Source organism: Syngnathus acus, chromosome 8, assembly GCF_901709675.1.
Source record: "Syngnathus acus chromosome 8, fSynAcu1.2, whole genome shotgun sequence".
Lineage (NCBI taxonomy): Eukaryota > Metazoa > Chordata > Actinopteri > Syngnathiformes > Syngnathidae > Syngnathus > Syngnathus acus.
The window spans coordinates 4,791,467-4,812,643 of NC_051093.1; the positions used below are offsets into that span (position 1 = coordinate 4,791,467).

Consider the following 21,177-nt stretch of genomic DNA (forward strand, 5'->3'; position numbering starts at 1 on the left):
ATTTTCCTGGCGGCATAACAAAAAAAAAACTCAAATCAAAGACATTTATTTATTCTTCAACATTTATTTACAACATTGTAAAATGTACATCTACATAGAAATATACAATACAAATATAAAGTTGTTGCATGTACAGGACCAATACACATCTCCACCAACAGCAAAAGCAGAAAACATTGTCGTCCTTGAGGCAAAAATACAGCACTACAAAGTTGCCCGACCTACACGGAGCACAGAGGTAGATTTTCCCTTAGTTTTCATATTTAAAGGCAGAAGGGAAAACAAAAAACCTACAATATCTGGTCACTTTGTCATCTGTGTAAATGCACCGTGGCAACACAATGACACAGATTAGTAAGAAATTGCTAACAGCGTCTGTCGACACTTCCAAATTCTTCACAACCGCATGATTCAATACCACACCAGCGAGGGTTTACAATTCATTACTTCACAGGATACACTCTTGATTGTTAACATTGAACCCGATTTTTAAAATGGGAGACCTCACATGACATCCGTTGTAGTACCAAGACTGACTTGTGAGAGGAGCCAAAGTGCATCCAGACTGCCAGAAAAACAGAACAAATTACAACGCTTACATCTCACTGATCCTTTTAGATTTGAATTAAAACTTATCGATTAAATGGTCTCATGGGGACTGATTTCAATTCAACCCTTCAGACATGCCATAGAATCCCTTATTTTCCCAGGCCAGCGATGTCATTTTCCTCCCAGTTGGGGTTGACTTTGGCATTAAGTGTTGTCGTATTTGCTACTTCTGGATGCATAGACACATTTGATCGGAGAATGCGAGTTAAAACTTATTTTCAAGAGTACGGTGTGGGGGGGGGCATCAATCTTAATCTTACATACATTCAGAACATTGCACTTTGGAGCCGCAGACAAGACATTAAGAAAATTAATTTTGGTCACAATACAGATCCAACGTGCTCGTAAAAATGCTAATTTCTGACCACAAAAGACTAAATCGTGGCCACCAAATACATTTTCTTATTTCAATATTATAATTTGGATGTTTTGGCTGGATTATGTCTTGCTTTGTTAATCACGCTACACATCTGAATGCTATAAGAGGTAGCGTTTCATTGTGAAGTCAGCATTCACATTCATCAAATAGAAAAACAAAAGTTCCATATCAATTTGCATTCAGAACTCACCGATGGTCACGAGTTTGGAACAGCGAGTTAAAGACGACAACCCGGGAAACAAGTTCCCTCGACAATGCTACATTGACTCGCTAGTTTGCTCCGTTTCAGTGAGTGTCTAATAATCATTTTCAGCTGTGAAAACGATTAGCGGGTCGTGTAATGGGAGATGGATGAAAAGGAGCACGAGGGTGAGCGCAGGGCAAGAGTTCATATGGAAACATACGAATGTGACAAGAGCCTTTTTCCATGTGTGCTTGGTCAAGGCATGAAGCGGGAGGGGCTTCTGGCCGAGCGGGATCAGACAGGGTCCCAGTTATGGCATGTGTCCTTCAGTAATCCTGGCCTGACTTGTGCGGAGTTGAGGTACCCCACACAGAGATCCCCGTCGTCGCCCATTTGGGGGCTTTGCTTGTGTAAATATTGGTGTTCCTCGGTAAGAAGGTCCTGGAGTATTTCGTTTTGAGGACTCCGATTTGATGCCACCATGGAGATCTTCGCCGACTCAAGTTCCACTCTCCCGTTGCATAAAAAAAGCCCCCCCGACACATTGCTGCGGTGTCACAGGACGAGGGAGTGACGCCGTTTGCTGACGTGGGTGCGCTGCTCTTTGGGCCCCGAGTATCGGGTTGCCGTCTTCGGGCTCTTTCGGAGAGTCACCTGTTCCGGGGCGGGAGGAATGCCGCGACTGACGCGGCCGGTGACGCCAGCAGTGACTTTGGCGGCGCTTCTGCATAGCGAGGGAGCTCTGCCAGTGCGCGTAAATATGCACGCGGTGTGCCGTACATATTTGCTGCGTCTCCTTGGAGGTTGTTTTGACACTGGACACCTGCTTGATGATAAAACACTATGTGAGACACGGTGTATCGCTCCTTGCCAATCCAAAACGGTCCAGACTAAACAGATCCGGAGCGTCTGTACATCGGCCGTCCCCAAAGCTCGGAGAAGAGAGGAACGAAGGCATACGCCGGAGGTGGAGTGCTAGCTTTTTCAGTCGGCTCTCCAACCTCCGCTTGGGAAGTTCCGACAACACTTTCCCCCTCTCCTCGCGTACGCTTCACAGCGGACACTGCTCCGAGGCAAAGGAGCCTCCTTCTTTCTTTTTCCTCCTCTTCCTCTTGTGGACGCTCCAGCAAGCGGTGGCCATCAGCAGAAGCAACAGCCCGGAGACCAGAAGCACCAGAGACACCACCTTGGTTTGGGGCAAGTCGTTGTAAGCGTAGGTAACCCCCGTTCCTGCTGCCCCGATCACCAAGGAGATGATTCCAAAGGGGAAGATGCAGCGGTACCAAGACTTCTCCATACCCCCCGTAGCCTGGGACAGACGCTCCAAGGAGGAGAGCACCTCCGGGACTTTGGCACTTCCGGCTTCTAAGGACTGGCTCTCTTGCGGCTGGCACGCAAGGGGCCCTGTGGTGCAGCCCATCCTTGCTGCAGGGGCAGGTGAGTCTTCGCTTGAGCCCCTTTTGTACAGTCACTTGGATAGAGAAAGTCCAAACGGAGAGACGAGGTCTCTGCAGACAGGAGTAGAAGCAGCTTTCAGATGAAGTTGGTCTGAAAACAACCCTCACGTTCTCCCCCTCCCTTTGTGAGCGTCTCTACTCTGACTCTCTGGCAGCACATTGTGCACTGGGACTGAGCGCAGTGGCGAGGCTCATATAAAGCAGCGTGGGGAGGGGGAGGAGCTCTGGGGGAGTCCGAGTCCTCCCATTGGTGCTCTTTGGGGTGACGATAGCAGCGAAGGGGAGCGTTAACAGCTTCCTCTTTTTTCCCCCCGCATCTCCCCATCAATGCCTCACATTTGTTGTATTTTCGATGTTATCCAGTCGGGGGAAAAGGGAAAAAAAAAAAGCCAGAAGCCGACCGCGACGTGACGGAGAATCCCTTTGACGTAAATTTGACATGCTCTGCACCACTCTGCAATAACAAAGGTGTGTCGCTTCACCACCATGTAACAATTCCCTCCTGATGAGGGGGTCTTCATTTGGACATCTACCCACGCCTTTCCGTGCAGCGAGCAGGCAACATGTTTACATGCATAAACGCTGCTAGCCATACCCTCGCTCGATATCAAAGTGGTGCTCGGGTTACCCGATCTCACGTGGCCAGTGAGTTGAGTCTTTTATGACTGAAAATGCGACCAAAACGAATTAAGGGTTGAAAATTGCAGGAAGTAGAATGACTTTGGCAGTCTTCCCGTGATTCGATAAAAAGACAGCTGCTCCTCAAGGCCCGCATTACGAGATAATTGAAGACGTAATATTCTCATATGTATGCCGACCACATAAGATCTTCCGAGATAAGGTATACTTTTTTTCCTCCCGTAAGATACAGCACACTGTTTTGCTGCGATATTCGAACATCTTGCTCAGGGGAACGTTGGAAATGGAGAGTACCACACACCCATATGCAGCTGAACACGGTGACTAAGCGGCCAATGCTGTTGCGCCAAAGGAGAACTCGAGAGGCGCAGAAGCCAAAACAAAAGATGGGAACAGGAGGAGAGGAATGTTTTTGTAAGCACTGAAGGAAAAAACACGTTCAAGAGAAAAACGGAGATTCCTGGGGGAGCTTTCGAGTTTCTGTGGAATTTCTTTTTTAGCTCCTGGGGCAAAATGAGAGATTCTTCAACTCTGGGTGAGAGGCGGGCTCCATTGAGGTCATAGGGCACACGGAGACAAGCGTTCACGCTCACATTCAAAACCCGTTGATGACCTAGTTGGCCAAGCACGGCAATTTTTTTCATCGCGGTTATGCTTAGACTCCATGAACCCTACCTGGCAGGCGGCCACAACTCGTATTTGACAAATGAGTAATTCTGTTGATAGCTACGGTTGACATCGGAAACAAAGTGTCGTCCTCACCGGAAAATGAGGATATTGGGAAAAAGAGAAAAACGGGCATGAGACAGGCAGGGCGAGGCCAAGCGGGCGGGAGCGCTGACCTGGTGACAGCTGAATGATTCCGGTCAGAGAAAGGCTGCGCTAGGTCGGCGCCACCACAACTTGGACCCGAGCTGATACGACCTGGCGGAGGATGCTGTCTGACACTTCTGATCCTTAACAAGAGGTCGGACTTTTTCTTTCTCGAGTGCTCTTATTAAGATTCACTCGGTAGAACATTTGAACTTCAGCTCTTTTTCTACCCCAGGAGGGAAATGTTGGCATTTCCAGATCGTAGCATACGGCCGAGAGCCTCCCCGCGTGTATCATCTCAGCCTTGGTGTGTTCAGAGAGCAGGCTTCTAACACCCACGTCCTGCTGTGTGAACTCGGAGCCACCTGCCGCCCCGTCTGGCAAGTCTGAGGCCATCCGCACGTCATCTGCGGGCGCAAGGCCTCTTTCGAGGCTTCCGACGTATTCCCCTAACGTCACATTTGCTCAGTAAATAAACCCACAATGGCCGAGTTTCTCCGCATCACAGATGGGGAATTACTTTGTACTCTGCACACTTCACTAGAATGAGCCATTTTTGTGACATCTTTTAATTCCCCAAAGTCTGTCGCAATGGCTTGAACTTCTGACGGTTCTTTTATCTTTATTGTCCGAGATATTAACTACGCGAACGACTAGTTTTCAAAATTAGACTGTGTGGGGCATTTTAATGGGAACCACATCAACTGAGAGTTTCGAGCTATTTTATGCTCAAATGTTGAACTAAACAATCATGAACAATGTGGTGCTTGACTTACTTTGTTGCACCGGTTCAGTCGCCACTTATTGCGAATGGTGGTCCAACTCTGCGAGTCCCCTGCAACGGGCGATGTAGCAAACAGAAAAATGTATTCCAAGTTGTTCCAAAACAATCATTTTGAAAAGAGGATCAATCCTTACTCAGGCTCAGAGTCCAGGACGATGGCAGGGAAACGCTGACCTCCTTCACCTAACAGGGAGTACAAGTCTCTCAGCACACTGCGGTTGGTACACGAAGGGATGATGGACGCCAGTTGAGGGGACAGAGCGTCCACTAGAGCCTGTGACGAGGACGGGTAAACGCCATTGGCTCATTGCAACGCTTATGAAATATTCCAGAATGAGTGCATTGCGCAGTACTCACCTGCTGCAGGTGAACCTCCTGCTGCAGCAGAGCCACTCGCATCCTGATGGCCTCCAGCTGTCGCAGCTCGGCCTCTGAGGCGTAAGTGACGGTCACAGGAAGACGCCTCGTGATGGCCTCATCTTGCACTGGCTCGCCGGCATGAAGACAAACGGCCTCCGGTTTACATCGATCCCACGCTTCCCACGCTGTCGAAAATTGGTTTTAGAGCGGGAGCAACCGTAAGCCTAAAATATTTGGTGCCTTAGCTTGATGAGCCAGGGCGGCTCAAATGGCTTTCACGGGAAATGCATTATGGGAAATGAATTTTTAATCGTATGGCCCACCCCATCAAGTGTCAAATTAAACTACCAAGTAAATATTTAATCCGTCCATAACTGAAAATGGGTTAGGGTACTAATTGTGGAATAAATATGTGACCATGGTTCCCTTTAAAATGGAATTAGCATAGTAATAATGAAAAAACCTTGTTTCGCTCGCTCTGCAACATTCCGAAGCTCTGTTGCTGTTGTTTGCAGTGTCTCGGGCGTGAGGCAGGAGCGGCAGTTTTCTTTCAACCCTGCAAGGATTCAAACAATGCGAGGTGTTCAATGCAAACATGCTTTGAAGATGTTATGGCTTGCAGTCTGGCAAAAAAACAAAACAATTGAGTCAAGGAGAAGCGCAAGAGTGTAAATTCCTAAGACAACCACTTCCAATCAGCTCTCAGGCCTCTGCCAAGGTCAAAGTATAATTAAAAAGCCTGGGTTGGATTCAAAATGTTCTTCCTCTTCTCATGTTTTACTCTTCTGCCAAGGTTAATTAAAAACTTCGACTGTACCCGCTTCCGCGCTTTGCTCTGAGGTCTGCTGATCCAGAAGGTTCATCGTTTGGCACTGCTGGTCGAGTTCAGCAACCCGGTCAGTCAGTCTGTCGACCAGACTTTCGATCTGCTCTGGGCTTCCAGACGGCCAGTCCTTGGGAAACTGTAAATGTCACATTAACAAAGTATATAAGTATCCATACTGCTGGACCAAATGATTTCCTAGATTTGCAGGACCATCGGTTGTTGAGTCCCATTCAAAATGCATTGTGTGATTATTTGAGGGCACTCTATGGGGAGTCTAGTCTTCAATAAACTTTCTCACACACGTCGACTGTGAGGCAGATGTGCTAACCGCTACTCGAGTGGGGAAAATGTGCGTGAGAGTTTTCCCACCAAAATTTGGCAGGGGTCACTCGAAAAGAGGAAGGATATACCGTTGCTCTCATTCTCTCCATGAAGCGACTCCTCCCCGCCGCAGGTTTCCTTTGAGCGGCCATCACTTTGTCCCACATTCTGTCGAGGAAGGAAATGGCGGAGTAAGGAAAGTAAGAAACGACCTGTGTAACGGTCGGACGAACACGGAGCGATTTTACACACCTGTTTTGCTTGTGCCTCAAATAAATCCACTCTTCCTTCTGCTTGCTTTGTCTGGATGGGTGGAGACAAATGAATGTTGTTGCTGTTGGTGTCTCAAAATGGCAGATTTCCACATAATGTAAACGAGTCACGTTCCTATTTAGGTCAAGCATGTTGTACCTTCTTGGTTGAGGCAGACTGTGATCTCCCATTTCTCCTTTGTCATGTGACGATGTAGCATCTGAAACGTTGGTCCGGTGCTCACCACTTGCTGCGATATTTCCTCCAGTGATGCTCACTGGGGCAGTCTGCTGAACACTTTTTACAGCGTGATGTTGGATGGTTTTCAAACGGGTCCCATTTTTACGAGTGGTATTTTTACACCTTCCGGGACCACAGGTGGTCGAGGAGCTTGATGATGTCACGGACCTTTGAGGTGCTTTTTTGTCAGTAGTGGTGGATTTGAGGGTTGTTTTGCTGTTTGTCGGATTTCCAAAGGTCTTTAAAGTCGCCTTTTTGGGTATGGCAGCAAAGTCATTTCGAAACTGAGTGGGTTTGTTTCCCTTGTGGTCTTCACTGGTAAGCCTTTTGCCAGTGCGCACGCAAAGAGCTTTTTCTAATGCTTTCTCAAGCAGCATCATTTCTTGGATCTCCTCTGGAAATGATGTGGTTGGGTCTAAAAAGATACACAAACATTAGCTCCATATTTCCTCAAATAGTGGCCCCACGTCAGGGAACTAATTGCAGTGCTCCAAAGTGACTCACAGTTATTTAACACAGCAGTTTTCAATTGTTTTTAAGATACATATTTTTTCTTTTCAGTTTTTTCATAATGTTATCGGTTCTTTTTCTTAATATTACCGGTCAGAGCGTCATTAGTCGGTTCTGGTTCTTCTGGAGCAGTCCTGGAGGGAAAAGACAGAATGGGACTAATCATATATAACTAGGAAATTTTAGCAACTACATACAATAGTCAAATTAAAATGTATTTAATTTGATCCACGATATATGCTTTTATTAAAGACGACATTTTCGTTACTTAATATATGACAACAGCAATAATATCGTGCCCGTTTAATACACTTATGTAAATAACAATACGTCACATCACGTCAAAAAGGCACTGCTGGGATTCGAACCCAGGATCTCCTGTTTACTAGACAGGCGCTTTAACCAACTAAGCCACAGCGCCAGGTGCCCGCTCAGGCCACAGTTATCAAATTGAATCGACAGCAACTAGGTAAATACTAGTCCTTGTCGAACAAAAAAGGGTACTTACAGGCTATGTAGAAGGTCTTTGTATAACTGAATGCGACCATTTACCCTCGCCTGTTCGTCTTTGCACGACTTGATGGCTGTCTCGACAGAGGTAAGCAGCGACATACTGTAGTTGTGCTGTTCTGGACTTTAAAATAACATGAAATCGGGATGAGTTGATTCGAAAGCGTCGAAGTGTGCCGTTATATTTCCCCCCAAAAACTAACAAGAAAAAATACGAATCTATATGACGTATACGGAAGTAACTGACAAAAAAAGTTAAAATAGTACTATCAATGAAAATTCTTGAGCCAAATTACCCCGTTTGACAAAACATGAACGACTTTTAATTACATAAACACCGACAAAAGCAGGAACGCGACTTTGTATCCTCGTGGTTTGGAAACTGGCCCTTAATTTTTCCTGTTTTCAATCACATGGTGATATCACGTGATGCTCTAAATATTGTTGGGGGTGGAACTTGACATGCGCAGTGGACGTCTAGTTCAAGTGGCTGGAGTGAAGGTTAGTACGGCGTTATAGCAATATACCATTGTCCCGTTTTAAATCTGAACTCTAAAAGTGTACAAAAAGAATCATAATATCTTTAAATCTTAAATTTGTCGACCGTCTTGTTGCGAAACTTAGCCGAGACCTTTCTAGGTATTAGCGTGCGTCTTGTTAGCAAAGTTAGCTGTTGTTATTGTTGTCATAATGACGTTTTTTTGCAAAACTCTACCTAACAAAGAAGCAATGTATTAATCGTATTGAGACGAAGGTTGTAAATCTCTCATCAATAAAAGTTGACCAAATTGTAGCCGTAACATCCATAATCTACGTGAATCACACAGGGCCTCTTTGTCTTGCTGTTTTTTGTTTGTTTGCTAGTATTAGTGTAGTTAAACTACCGTTCTGTCCTTGTAACCTACAGTCCTTTTTAACTTTAAACCAGGCCTGTTTTTAATCAGCTTTCAACCGACCGTTGCTTTGATATCTTCCCAGAGGCTGGTATCTTGTGGCATCACCACCACCATAATCTCAGGGAAATCAACACCACAGTAGGGCCACCTCTTTTTCCTGATCTGAACATCTGGCTCTTTGGTAAATAAGTAAAACATTGAAGCAGAAAATCCATTCACTCTTTGACCCAAATTTAACTAGGATGTACGCCTTTATATTCTTTTGATTCAGATCTTTACTCACACAAAGTTAACACAGGTTACAGATTTGTTACTAAGACACATTGGAGCTGTTATAAAAAAAAAACAAAAAAAAACAATGCACAATGTTATTTCGTCATTTTTGTTCTGTCATCAATGCATGTGACTGCTTCGTATAGTATAAGGCAAAGTGATTACTCATCACAAACGGTCACACGCTTTGTACCATTGTATACAATACAACGTCGGACGTCACATTCGGCAAGCAATACAGGTGCTGTATCCGAAATTCTGACTTGACAAAGCTAGTAATTGTCTGTGGCACCTCACCAAACACAGAATCCTGTATTTATCACCACTATCAATCACAACTTTGATTTCGCAAGTACATTATTTTCCATTCAATCTTACACTCTTTGGGGCTTTCCACATTTTTGGTGTTTTACGATTTCTAGGGGCGGCAACCATCAAACAAGATGGCCGCAACGCCGTTGTCCAACGGAGGAGGGCCCATGTACAAGGAGAAAGACGACACCCTCAGGTTAAACCTCTCTTGGGTTTTTAGTGTTTTTTAAAACAGAACCGATTGATTAATGTTAAAGGATCATTTTTACAAGTATTATAATATCACACTAGTACCAAACTATTTTTCTGACACCGAGAAGAGAAAACTAAGATGTTGACATACCAGCATCAATATTCGTGACTACAGAACATAATTCCATTCTTCTCCCCAGGCCCGATGATTTATCAGAGATGCTGGCTGCTGGTACCAAAGAAGTCCATGAAAAGGCAGAGAACACACAATTCGTGAAGGACTTCCTGAGGGGTAGAATCCGCAAAGAGCTCTTTAAGGTGAGGAACAAAGATGAAAGGCTTAAATGCAAATGAAATCACGATTGCTATTTTTTGCCATCAGCTGGGCGCCGTAGCGCTCTACTACACCTACACAGCCATGGAGGAGGAAATCGAGATAAACAAAGAGCACCCCCATTTCGCCCCGCTGTATTTCCCGGCCGAGCTGCACCGCCACGAGGCTCTGGCCCGCGACCTGGAATACTTTTACGGCCCCCAATGGAAGAGCGAGATCAGCTGCTCCCCGGCCACACAACGCTACGTGGAGCGCATCCACCGAGTGGGCCAGGAGGACCCGGCGCTCCTGGTGGCCCATGCCTACACCCGCTACATGGGCGACCTGTCCGGGGGCCAGGTGCTGAAGAAGGTGGCGCAGAGAGCCTTGAAGCTCCCTCCCACGGGAGAGGGCCTGGAGTTCTACCAGTTCGACGCCATCGACAACGCCAAGGCCTTCAAGCAGCTTTACCGTAGCCGCATGAACGAGCTGGAACTGGACGTGGAGACCAAGAAGAGCCTGGTGGACGAGGCTGTCAAGGCCTTCCAGTTCAACATGGAGGTAAGACGCCACTCTTGTAATGTAGCCAAGTACAGATACTTTGTACCGAGGTAAATCCCAAACTGTGAAGACTCAAGACAGACAATATTAACAATGGTTACGGGCATGAACAGGTTTTTGAGGAGCTGGAGGAAATCGGGAAAACCTTCCAAGAGGAAGTCTCCGAAGCAGGAATGCCCGTTCATGGAGATACGGGAGGGGACATCAGCAAATGTCCCTACTACGCTGCCAAAATGGGTACGCTTTTGTTTTTATAACATACTTAGCACTCGGCTTACTAAGCTCTTTCATTTTTGTTCCTCTCACTTTAGCAGCAACAGGTGGGACGGCGTACGCGTGTCAACTGGCCATGGCCATCCTGCGGCACCCCACAGGGCAAGTCCTCATCGCCGCGTGGTTCGCTGCTTTAGCCGGCGTGGCTGCCTGGTATCTGATGTGAGGAGGGAAAACACTGAAGGGCGGGACGCTGGAAGAAGGCCTCAGGCTCAAAGACCAAGTCAAGTCAAGTGTATTGAAAGCTGCCTCGTGCAGCCATCGGAAATCTGCCTGGATGTAATTTTCCAATGTGTTAACCTGATTGACCCCTCACCCTGTCTTTTTTTTTCTACCTCCTTTGCACCATCCGTCCGTCCTGTGATGTCATCACATCAGGTTCTCTCACTTTCCCCTAACTTGACAGATGATCGAAGCACAGGTCTTGATGATGTTTAATGATAATTACTTGGTCAAAACATACTATGCACATGTTGCGGATGAGCGTTCTTAATGAATGTTTTTGGCTATACAGGGACTCGATTTGACTCAGGAAAGAAGACGGTTTTACCAATAGAGCGGTTTATTCCTTACACATAATACTATTTGATATTGCAGTGTGCTCAGTTGATGTACTGCTAAAATTAAAAAAATGATTACATTTGATCATTCCTACACAGGCCTTTCATGTTAACTATTTCCTCACGTATCCATTTATGCAAGGGATAAATATTTTTTTCTTATCACATATATTAAAAAATATCCCAAGTAAGATCTGGTTAGTAGAATATTGTACAATTTATTGTAAGAATCTGTAGATGTGCTTTACAGATGTCATCTCAGCTATGCGCAAGATCGCAATCCATGTTTTATTTATTGGATTGGACAATAATGAGGAATGGGATTTAAAAGAGCAACGGAGGAATTGTGGTATGATGCTTTGACAAGTGAATGATTAGTGCGAAGTATTTGGGAATTATGCACCAAGGCTTGATGCATTAATTAAAAAAAAAAAAAAAACTTTTTTTTTTTTTTTTTTTTAAACATTGCACAGTTTGACCCCAACATGAATGACAGATCAGTTTAATATGCCAAAGGAGTCCATATTAATAACACTGTAATACTATTTAGCTTATAGTATGATGGTGTGGACAAAGGAGATTGTTGCTGGTTTTTTTTTTTTTTTTTTTGAATGGAGAGTAAAAATAGGGCACATTACATGAAGGCCTATTTGAGTATTTGATGGAAGGTTAGGTATCAATTTATAAAATAGTTTGTCGGTTGCATTCATATTCTTTAATTCATACTGTATGCTGGTTTATTGTTTTTGTGTACATGTCGTGTAATTGCACACTTCAGTGATTTTAATTTGAATGCTGACATGTTTATTTTTAACTTCTGTATTTTCCCTCATGACATGGTGATATTATTTTAAAGGATACTTCAACTCTAATTTCAAGGCGATACTGAGATCGTATTGTATTTTGGAGACTCTTGAGACAGTCAAAAGAGGGCAAAGCACATGTCCGGCATGATAAGTCTAATGGAAAACAATGTGCATGCACTTGTATCGCTGCTCTCATTATCTGGACAAAACTCTGCTGTCTGAAATCAAATAAAACCCATGTGACTGATATATGGAATAATTTTTTGTTTTTCTGAAGTGGATCCAATAGATGACACATTATAAGAAACTAAATGCTTACTTTTACATTTATTACATATACACAAATTTGATTCTCCGGAAGGCCAGATAAACTTTTCAAGTTATAAAATAACATGAGCGTGTCAACATGAAAGCACGATGAACAGCAGGGCGTGTAGTGACAAACCTTTCATGATTGCGTCTTCGTATATCATTTACGTTTGTGGATGAGGAGACTGCTACGATTCGCCATCTTTTAGAGTCGTTGGGGCTGAAGTGGACGAAGCGTTTTAATCAGCCGAAACGGGATCTTCTTTGCCTTGTGGGATGCGTGCGGGAACGCCGAGGGCATGCCGGTCTTTACGCGGGAGGACCGAGCCTCTCAACTCCAGGAAGACCTCTTACCTGGAAGACAATCAGAAATATACTTGAAATGCGATGAAGACATTGGAGCCCGATAGCCACAAACCAGAGCTGTACCCGTCCTACCTGGTTTGTGGCTGTCAGGAGGAACTAAACAATTTCTTGAGTGTGGCGAAAAAGCCCTCCTCTTGTTTCAACTGGCCTCCTTTTGTGTCAAGCCTTTCCTCAAATTGCTTACCACTGCTGCCCCCTCCTGGACACACATTCACCCCGCGTCAGACATTACTCGATACCATCTTCCGGTAAATGATCCACTTCAATTTACAAGTGAACTGATTTTTTTTGTTTTGTTGGGGGGGCTATAACAAATCAAAAGGCATTCCCACTCGTTTCAAGGTGGAGAAATGAATCGAGTGAAATGAGCAACATCTACCTGTGGCGGTTGCTGTGACGCCGTTAACCGTTCCTTCCACATTGGCCTCGTCCTCAGCGTAGCTCAGGAGTAGAGCTCTCTGCCGGTCCGTCAGCATCCTTCAAAGAGGGTTAAAAAAAAAAAAAAAAGAAGATGCAACCGGCGTTATCCAAACAGGTCAGGTCTTGCGATGAATATCCACACGTCCCCTCAAATGTCTTACTTGGGTACTCTAACTTTGATATGGACATAGTGGTCTCCAAATCCGTAGCCGCTGATGCGGGCGATTCCTTTCCCTGCCAGGTGGATCCTCTGGTCTGTCTGGACGCCTGCTGGGATCTGATCCAAGGACCAAAGTCAAATACTTGACCACTGTTGCCCTCACGAGGCTTTTTTTTTATTTTTTATTTTTTAAGTATTTACCGCTAAATTGAGCGTTTCGTAAAGGCCTTGCGTCTTGGCCGTGCCACCCAGGATTGCTTGCGCCACAGAGACGTAAAGGTCCGAGTGGATGTCGGCGCCATCCCGTCTGAATGTTGGGCTCTTTTGGACCTGAAACCACAAACCGTTTACACTGAAGGATGAATTCCTGTCATTTCCTTAAAAGTTTATTTACTCAAATGCAGATCTGATCTACTCACCCTAAACGTGATGAAGATCTCCTTCTTTCCAACAGGCATTCGCACCGTCTGGCCATCCTCCACTCCTGAAGGAAAAAAATAAACATTCAACAGTTATTTGATATTTGTTACTTTTATTGCCGATGGCGTTCACAATGGCGGCGTGACGGACCAGCGGGCACAGGAACCGTGACAGTTTTCCTCTGCTTGGTCTGTCCAGTCCCGCGGCAGGTGTGACATGGGTTGGAAATGACCGATCCCTTGCCGCCGCATCGTCGACAAGTAGAGCGCATCACAAACGGTCCCGTGTTCACCGTTTCCTGCGGGACATTTATTGCGGTAAGGCACCCATTTGAAAGGAAATCTGCATTAGTGTTACAATGGTCATGGCGCATCCAGATGTTTACTAAAATGATTACGATTTGAGCCTGAGCCACATTTTGAGGTCATACATGCGTAGAAGAAGATAGTATTACCGTGCCGGAGCCATTGCAGTAGTGGCAGTGCTGGACCTTGGAGCCAGGCTCGTGGCCCTTCCCGTCACAGCGCTGGCAGGTGGCTTCAGTGTTGACTGTCATCTCCTTGTTGACTCCCTTGGCTGCCTGAGTGAACGTCAGCTCCATGAAGTACTGTGCAAAGAAAACAAAATACAAATTGGGGCTATGCAAACACTTTTTGATAAAAATGTTGATTTCATGACAAACAACAATACTGGGAGGAGATAAAAACATAAATGAAAAGAACACCGACACCACATAATCTCTCAAAGCATCATCGTAATCTAGACAACTGACCTCCTGCGGCTGTTCAAAAATGGCATCAAAGTCTCCGAATCCGTGTCCTCCGGAGAATTCCCCAAAGATCTTGCGGAAAAGCTCCTCAGCCTTCACGTTTTGCGTCTGCCCGGACCAGTACTGCTGCCCGCCGCCTGCCTGTCCGGCGTTGAAGCCCGCTTGGCCATACGTGTCGTACTGCTTCCTCTTTCCTTCATCGCTGAGCACCTGAGGAATAAATGTTATAGTGGTTTGAGTCTTGAAAAAAAAATCATTAGAAAGCTAGAAGGGTAACACTAAACCTCATAAGCTTCAGCCAGCTGAGCAAATTTCTCCTTGGCTTTTGGGTCGTCTTTATTAGTGTCCGGGTGGTACTTTTTGGCCATCTGGGGGACGACAAAGAAGCACACTGTGATAAAAGAGACAAAATACGTGTTGTAAATCTGCCCGGCAAATGCGGACCTGATAGTAGGCCTTCTTTATCTCCTTCTGGGTTGCTGTGCGAGGTACCCCAAGGACCTGGTAGAAGTCCTGCTTATTGTTGGCTGAAGTGCTTGTATGAAATCCGCATTGAGCTGCTTTGAATCCTGGGGGGTTAAAAGACAGCACAGCTCCTCTTATTTATTGTGTTATTTGTTTATTTATTATTTACTCATCACTCTTATTATTCATTGTTTGTGCCTTCTTGTTTTTATTTTGTGTTGTTTGCTTGTATGTATGTCGTGTACTATGTCTTGTCACCGTGGGATAGTGGAAACGTAATTTCGATTTCTTTGTGTGTCTTGGCATGTGAAGAGATTGACAATAAAGCAGACTTTGACTTTTTAAAAGAAATACAAGTTTTGGTAGGGAGTATCAATTATGAAACAAGAAAAAAAACTTAAGTCAAACGAACACTCAAAGAACAATATCAAAGAATTGTTAGATAATTCATATCGAACTGCAAAACAAAAATGACACCTAAATAAAGCCTAGCATTAGCCCAATGCTAAAACCAAACGTCACAAACCTGGTAGCCCTCTCAATGTCAATCCTTTCCCAACAGCGCCACATGCCTTGCTCCCACCGGTCCAAAGCGTCCCGGTTCCAAACGTGCAGACGCCCCGGAGCGAGCCACGAGAAGCGGTGACAATAGCGCCCGTCACACGGAGGTGCCGGTGGTGCCCAGACGACACGATGAGAGTTAACCAGCGTGAGGAACAGCGGGCAGCAGAAGACGCCATCATTCCCTCACTTATGGTGCACTGCGCATGCCCGGAAGTCAACGTCACTGTATTGTTGCGTCATATTTGTTCTGGAAATTTACCTCTTGAAATGTATGAATTGAAAAAATGGATAGTTAGTACTAACGTGAAAAGCAGGAAAATAGGTTTCCAAATTAAAGTTGTTAAAATTGTAAAATATGGTTCAAATTAAATAAATATGAGTTCCTTTTAGGAGCGTGTAGTTGGCAGAGCAAACGCTGCCACCTGCTGGTGTTTATGAAACCTTTTATTTCGTATCAATAGATACCATAAGAAAGCATCATCCATTTGAAAAAGTCTGAAATACACTTTTTGGGAAGAAATATAGATTACGTTTTTTTTACAATAAAATCCAGTTAATGTTTTTATGATAACAGGAGAATCCTTTATGATAACTGTATTGCATCAAGGTCTAAAAAATCTTTAGCTTTTTGTGTTATCTCAAGTAATAAATGGCCAGAAGAAATTTGACCAGAATGACAAATTACATAAAGGCAATAATCATGACCACCTGAAATCATTTTTATTATTTTTTGTCTTTATTTTTTAATACACGCTGAAGCCTATAAAGAATGCAATTAATTTATTTTCGTTCGGCATCTGTACATTACACCTACACATGTATTTATTTACGGGGTAAAAGAAATACTTTTCTCCCTTAATAATAAAATAAGTATCAATAGCAATAACATCAGTCAAAACTTTACCACATTACTAAAGTGACTTTAGAGAAACAAAATTTACATTCATATTGTACAAACATTTTGTGGAACCGCGCAAATGGCGAACACGTCAGCCTTAAACTGCACAGAAACAGTGTTTGCATGCTTTTTCTGTGCTTGATTTGGTTTTCTCATTATGTTGGCTCAAGTGAACACTTGTTTGAGTGTGACTGGTTGTTTATTCAGAGTATAACAGACTTTCCCCCTCTTCTCGCCCAAAGTCAGCTTGGATAAGTTCCAGCTTTCCTGTCATCCTAACTAGGATAAGAGGAATAAATCAGATCCCCAACCACCAGGCCGCGAACTCGTACTGTGCGGCACAAAACGATTGTAGAAAAAGATATTAATTTGTAAATCTGCATCTTAAAGTTTTGATTTATAAATCCGGCACAGACGGGACAGAAGAAAGACGCTCACAATTTCCCCAAGATGGGACCGGCAACAACAACTCCATTGAGTGTTGCTAAAGCTAAGCTAAAGCTAAGTTGTGTTGTTAATCACTTGTTGAAAAATTGCTTAACGTGAAACCGGTCTTCAAAAAGAGTTTGGGGACTATTGGTTTGATGGAAAAAAAAAAGAACAAACCACGGAGGTCGTCCACTTAAGAGATGACAAACACTTCCAAGAGGGCGGCCACTGAGTGCATGCGGTAAAAGATGGCAAAAGGCAGTCCGACGTTCACGATGGCTGCCCACATGTTAAAGTCGTAGAATTCCGTTTCAGCCGGGTGGTCAAACTGGGGGCGAGCGCCGAACGCCGGCATGATCCACAGCTGGCGAAAAGAAGCAAACGTTAGCAATTTTGTTGTTTTAAAATAGTTGAGTGTAAAAGATCAGCGATGGGTTGATAAAACGATACTCACAATGATGTTGGCCAACATCAAAAAAACGGAAACTTCCTTCAGGACTCTCCTCTTCCACGTCAGTTTATGCGGGTAGTGCACGATGCGGTCAAACGGGTTCACCGCCGGCACCTCCATCTCAGGCTTGGCTCTTATTTCCGATCCTTGCAGACCATGCATCTCTTTGCTGTAGTGCTCCACGGCGTAGATGTTGGTCATCGTGGTTATGTGCTCATGATGTTGTTCTTCGTGGAAAGGCTCCCGGTGGAGACCTTCGACGATGAAGAAGTTCTGCAGCCCGATCTGGATCACCATCAGTATAGCCCAGGTCAAGTTGAGCCTGTTAAGGTGGCCCTGGGCTCCGGATGCCACCATGGCGACTATCGTGAAGTAGCTGATGATGAACTGCCCCATGGAGGTTCCCACCAGCAGGCCCACGTCCAAGCTACGTGTGGGGTTCTTCTCTGAGTCGTGTTCCCGGCGGTCCAGCTTGTAGATGGTGGTGCCGACCAGGGTGGCCACCAGCATCAGGCTGATAATCACGATGTTTATGACAAAGTGGATCAACAGCGCTTGGTCTCTCTTGCTGTGGTCATCTTCTTTGTCCTCATTCATGTCCATCTCGTACACGATGAATGTGGCCAGGCCGGCGAAAACCAGCAGAACGCCCACCAGGGGGCCAATGAGTGCGTCTTTCAGGTGGAACTTGTGTGCGTGGCCGTGGCTGTGCGGGTCGTGGGCCTTGCCCAGTCGCCCGACGTTTTTCCACATGACGTAGGCCATGGCCGAGGCGAAGAGGCTGTACTCGATGTTGAAGGGGTACAGGTAGAAGTAGGCGTCTTTGAACATGGTACAGGACGTGTGGCTGCAGTTGCATTGGTCCTCGCCGTAACTCGCTGCGGCGGGAAAAGAACGCGAGCTTATCAGATCCGCTTTGAAACTCAAATGTGGTTTTGAGCTCAAACGATTCTCAAATGGCATCTTCTGTACCTTTCTGGATGTAGATCATCCGTCCCCAGATCTTATGAGAGCTGTTGTCATGGTGGTCGTCGGATTCGTGCGTGTCGTTGCCGTGTGCGCCGCCGTGGTCGCCGCCGTTATCGCTGCCGTGGTCGTCGCCATGGCCGCCACCATGGCCGCCACCATGGCCGCCGCCGTCTGGGTGGGCTGTTTGGTGCAGGGACTCGTCCGTGACCGCAGCCATCCACAAAACCAGATTAATGGAAAGGACGAGCATCAGACCGCACCTGCCGGGAAATTATTCAATCCAACTTAATTCCTCAAAAATCTTTTATTTACGACACATAATGTTTTATTGCTGATCGATCCATAATAGCAACTTATAATGACAGACGGAACAATAAAAAATGCTTTCACTAGATGGTAGAAGGTCAGGCCATGAGATTTTCTCATGACTATGTGCCTGAACCGGATTTTATTTAGTTCATAGTTGACTGCCCGGAAAAGGCAAAGAATGGTGGTGCCAATTTTTTTCTCGATTCTCCACCTATTAATACTTGCGTTGCTGCTGCTGTGACGCAAAAACGTTTTGTGGTTGCTTCGCTGGTGTGGCAGAAATCCACCTTTAGAGACACAGGCAGCTTCATGCATGTGTTTGAATGGAATGATTTGAAAATGATTTCCTATTGTGAAGGCAGATTTACGCTTAAGCACTTCTTTGTATAATGAGATGGAACTTGAGTCTATTCTCACGCTCATGCAGTTCAGAATTTAACCGAAACATTTAGGGGAAAATAGACCGCAAGAGTCGAACAACCAGTTCAGAACCACTTGTGACGTCAATCCAGAACTCAGCGTCAACGTGTCTATCCATCCATCGTCCGTCCATGTTTTTGTACATATATTAAAGGGCCGTTGCCTGTTTTAAAGTCAAAAATCCAAATCGTGGCTTACCGTGTAAGGTTCCTTTGGAGCTGTACGCAGTCTTTGGCATGGACCCACAAGAAATATGTCTGATAACAAATTTCCCAGTTAAAACTTTTCGGGGTCATTCCAACAATAACTATTGTAATGAGCATGCACACTTGACATTTACCTGCACAACAATGAAAATAAGTTGGATCACAGGAAAAACAATCTTGATGGCCGACTCGCAGTGGAGGTAGCCGACGTAGCTCGCTATCTTGAAAATGTCCATGATGATACTGAGGAGTCCAAAGAGCACCATTCCTCCTGCGGAGCAAGATGGACATTATGTTGACACTTATGTATTCGGACCCCCCCCCCAAATATGGATTTGTCAAGATTCCATACCCCTGAGCCAAACGGGTCCGGCGTGTTGGTCCCTGTAAGCCACCGCTTTATCAATTCTGGCCGTGAAGATGATGTAGTAGATCATCCAGATGCAAGTGAGGATGAGGATGATGACCATGAAAACCTGGAGGTCGGACATACTGATGTCGACGTGCTCGTAGGCGCTGCCGCTCACCAACGCGATGCCCAACATCAGGATGTTGATAAAGATGACCCCGGACAAAATCCATCCCCAGTTTCTGTCCCTTTCCTTATTGGGAGAACTCGTTTTTTTGTTCGGGTGCTCGGACTCGCCCGTGTTCTCCGCCACGGCGCCGTGGTGGGAGTCGCCGTCGTGACCGTCTTTGCTCATCCTGCAGGGTTCACAGAGCTTCCCGTCGGCCAGACAGTTGCATGGGAAGCCCATGTTCAAGCACATGTCCTGCGACATAACATTGCATTTGAATGACCGGTGGCATCTGTGCGCCTTTTCGAGACGTGACTGGTTTTACAAGCTTGCCCGCTGTTTGCCGTTCCCCGTAAAGATCCCGCCCATGTGCAAATGTTTCCGTGACTGGAATCAGCATAATTGACACTTTGAGATTGCAACACAGGTTCGGCTGAGTTCGTCAGCAAATGGCACATAGTTTCCATCTGTTGCCAAAGTCACAATACTCAATACTTGTGCTTCATACAAAGAGGAACAATACAAACGCACTGAATAGAGATTTTTACTTTCACCTATAGACAGTTGGCAAAACTTTTGTAGTGTTCACACAGTGATGAAAAACAGCTAAGTAGCGTTAGCTCTGATTTTCACACCATTTAAACAGCATATTCTAATATGTTTGCTGACTTTAATAAATTATTTAAGCATCATTTAACCTTATAAACAACTCATTAAGATTTACGCTTTTGTAAGAGTGACAGAGCAACACTGTAAACCGGCTAACAAAAAAAACTAAATTACTAATGCTAACAGGAATGATGCACTTTTCTGTAACGTTAATAAGTCTCATGTGCGCCATCATTATTAAAGACTAATAAGTCCCCAAAATATCAATAAATCAATCAAAATCTCATCTACAGTTGAGTTTACCGTTGTCTATTTTATTTTTATTTTTTCTTGCATCTGCGGAAGGTAACAAGCCTATTTTGAAAAAAGTAACAAGCCTATTTTGACAAAGTAAGTAATAGAAAGTACAAATGTCCGTTTTCAAATGAAGGCATTAAAAGTAAAAATGTCAGATTCCTAATAAGTCTTTGTACATTGTTAACTCTCACCAATAGCATGCATTCATTCAAAATACCCCCAAAAAAGAGAATGTGGAGGTTGGGAACTTACCTGTAGGCTAACTGGACCGCAAGTGTGGGATGCAGAGGTGTCCATTCCCCTTTTTATAAGCACCCAAACAGCTGGAGGAGCCATAAAGGTCAATAAATCTGTCGTGAGCCGCAAAACATATTGTGGCCAAACAAGGCCTGTTTTGCTCAAAATATTCCACTAAAGTTCAAAACCTGATTCCCGGTAATACCTTTTTTTCCCCTAATTCCCATCGCACACTGAAACCGGTTCCTCCTCATAACACACATCAAATGTTCTGTTTGTATATAATTTCTT

General features: G+C 44.9%; 4 protein-coding genes and 1 non-coding gene across 10 annotated transcripts; 1 reads left to right on the forward strand and 4 right to left on the reverse strand.

The window, feature by feature from the left end:
* Positions 1 to 48: 48 nt before the first annotated feature.
* LOC119125873 (tubulin epsilon and delta complex protein 2) lies at positions 49 to 8,284 on the reverse strand. Of its 2 annotated transcripts, none has more exons than XM_037256814.1 (12): positions 8,181 to 8,284; positions 7,883 to 8,008; positions 7,465 to 7,508; positions 6,784 to 7,279; positions 6,625 to 6,675; positions 6,462 to 6,540; positions 6,043 to 6,187; positions 5,689 to 5,781; positions 5,223 to 5,296; positions 5,000 to 5,139; positions 4,858 to 4,916; positions 49 to 565 (listed from the first exon to the last, which is right to left on the reverse strand). In XM_037256814.1, the coding sequence occupies exons 1-11, from the start codon at positions 8,195 to 8,197 to the stop codon at positions 4,883 to 4,885; spliced, it is 1,299 nt and encodes a 432-aa protein (XP_037112709.1). In that variant the 5' UTR covers positions 8,198 to 8,284; the 3' UTR covers positions 49 to 565; positions 4,858 to 4,882. The 2 variants fall into 2 exon arrangements, with proteins under 2 accessions (XP_037112709.1, XP_037112708.1); XM_037256813.1 differs by having other exon boundaries at positions 5,223 to 5,410.
* Positions 7,722 to 7,795, reverse strand: trnat-agu. The gene has a single exon. It is a non-coding gene; the product is annotated as a tRNA-Thr (tRNA).
* Positions 7,821 to 11,307, forward strand: hmox2b (heme oxygenase 2b). 2 transcript variants are annotated; one of them, XM_037256881.1, is made up of 7 exons: positions 7,821 to 7,843; positions 8,863 to 8,961; positions 9,476 to 9,561; positions 9,758 to 9,875; positions 9,940 to 10,431; positions 10,545 to 10,668; positions 10,743 to 11,307. In XM_037256881.1, exons 3-7 carry the CDS (start codon positions 9,497 to 9,499, stop codon positions 10,868 to 10,870), a joined length of 927 nt encoding a protein of 308 aa, XP_037112776.1. In that variant the 5' UTR covers positions 7,821 to 7,843; positions 8,863 to 8,961; positions 9,476 to 9,496; the 3' UTR covers positions 10,871 to 11,307. The 2 variants fall into 2 exon arrangements, with proteins under 2 accessions (XP_037112776.1, XP_037112775.1); XM_037256880.1 differs by lacking the exon at positions 7,821 to 7,843 and adding an exon at positions 8,329 to 8,385.
* Positions 11,308 to 12,378: 1,071 nt separating this feature from the next.
* Positions 12,379 to 15,743, reverse strand: dnaja3a (DnaJ heat shock protein family (Hsp40) member A3a). 4 transcript variants are annotated; one of them, XM_037256804.1, is made up of 12 exons: positions 15,506 to 15,743; positions 14,959 to 15,083; positions 14,799 to 14,882; positions 14,518 to 14,724; positions 14,200 to 14,352; positions 13,896 to 14,043; positions 13,745 to 13,809; positions 13,527 to 13,655; positions 13,327 to 13,442; positions 13,125 to 13,222; positions 12,818 to 12,944; positions 12,379 to 12,599 (listed from the first exon to the last, which is right to left on the reverse strand). In XM_037256804.1, exons 1-11 carry the CDS (start codon positions 15,720 to 15,722, stop codon positions 12,832 to 12,834), a joined length of 1,455 nt encoding a protein of 484 aa, XP_037112699.1. In that variant the 5' UTR covers positions 15,723 to 15,743; the 3' UTR covers positions 12,379 to 12,599; positions 12,818 to 12,831. The 4 variants fall into 4 exon arrangements, with proteins under 4 accessions (XP_037112699.1, XP_037112698.1, XP_037112700.1 ...); XM_037256803.1 differs by having other exon boundaries at positions 12,379 to 12,733; XM_037256805.1 differs by lacking the exon at positions 12,818 to 12,944.
* Positions 15,744 to 16,241: 498 nt separating this feature from the next.
* Positions 16,242 to 20,061, reverse strand: LOC119125847 (proton channel OTOP2-like). The gene is made up of 6 exons (XM_037256765.1): positions 19,578 to 20,061; positions 19,360 to 19,496; positions 19,218 to 19,276; positions 18,294 to 18,550; positions 17,325 to 18,199; positions 16,242 to 17,234 (listed from the first exon to the last, which is right to left on the reverse strand). The coding sequence occupies exons 1-6, from the start codon at positions 20,005 to 20,007 to the stop codon at positions 17,064 to 17,066; spliced, it is 1,929 nt and encodes a 642-aa protein (XP_037112660.1). The 5' UTR covers positions 20,008 to 20,061; the 3' UTR covers positions 16,242 to 17,063.
* Positions 20,062 to 21,177: the final 1,116 nt, after the last annotated feature.

Excerpts from the sequence above, each read along its gene's own strand:
- hmox2b (XM_037256881.1), top strand. The coding sequence starts at position 9,497 with ATGGCCGCAACGCCGTTGTCCAACGGAGGAGGGCCCATGTACAAGGAG. Across the intron at positions 9,562-9,757 it reads GAGAAAGACGACACCCTCAG|GCCCGATGATTTATCAGAGA; the intron begins GTTAAACCTCTC and ends TCTTCTCCCCAG. Across the intron at positions 9,876-9,939 it reads TCCGCAAAGAGCTCTTTAAG|CTGGGCGCCGTAGCGCTCTA; the intron begins GTGAGGAACAAA and ends TTTTGCCATCAG.
- LOC119125873 (XM_037256813.1), bottom strand. Across the intron at positions 7,509-7,882 it reads AAAGACCTTCTACATAGCCT|GACTGCTCCAGAAGAACCAG; the intron begins GTAAGTACCCTT and ends TTTTCCCTCCAG. Across the intron at positions 5,140-5,222 it reads AGGAGGTTCACCTGCAGCAG|GCTCTAGTGGACGCTCTGTC; the intron begins GTGAGTACTGCG and ends TCCTCGTCACAG.
- dnaja3a (XM_037256804.1), bottom strand. The coding sequence starts at position 15,722 with ATGATGGCGTCTTCTGCTGCCCGCTGTTCCTCACGCTGGTTAACTCTC. Across the intron at positions 15,084-15,505 it reads GACATTGAGAGGGCTACCAG|GATTCAAAGCAGCTCAATGC; the intron begins GTTTGTGACGTT and ends TTAACCCCCCAG. Across the intron at positions 13,223-13,326 it reads ATCAAAGTTAGAGTACCCAA|GATGCTGACGGACCGGCAGA; the intron begins GTAAGACATTTG and ends CCCTCTTTGAAG.
- LOC119125847 (XM_037256765.1), bottom strand. The coding sequence starts at position 20,007 with ATGTCGCAGGACATGTGCTTGAACATGGGCTTCCCATGCAACTGTCTG. Across the intron at positions 19,497-19,577 it reads CGGACCCGTTTGGCTCAGGG|GAGGAATGGTGCTCTTTGGA; the intron begins GTATGGAATCTT and ends CTTGCTCCGCAG. Across the intron at positions 18,200-18,293 it reads GATGATCTACATCCAGAAAG|CGAGTTACGGCGAGGACCAA; the intron begins GTACAGAAGATG and ends TTCCCGCCGCAG.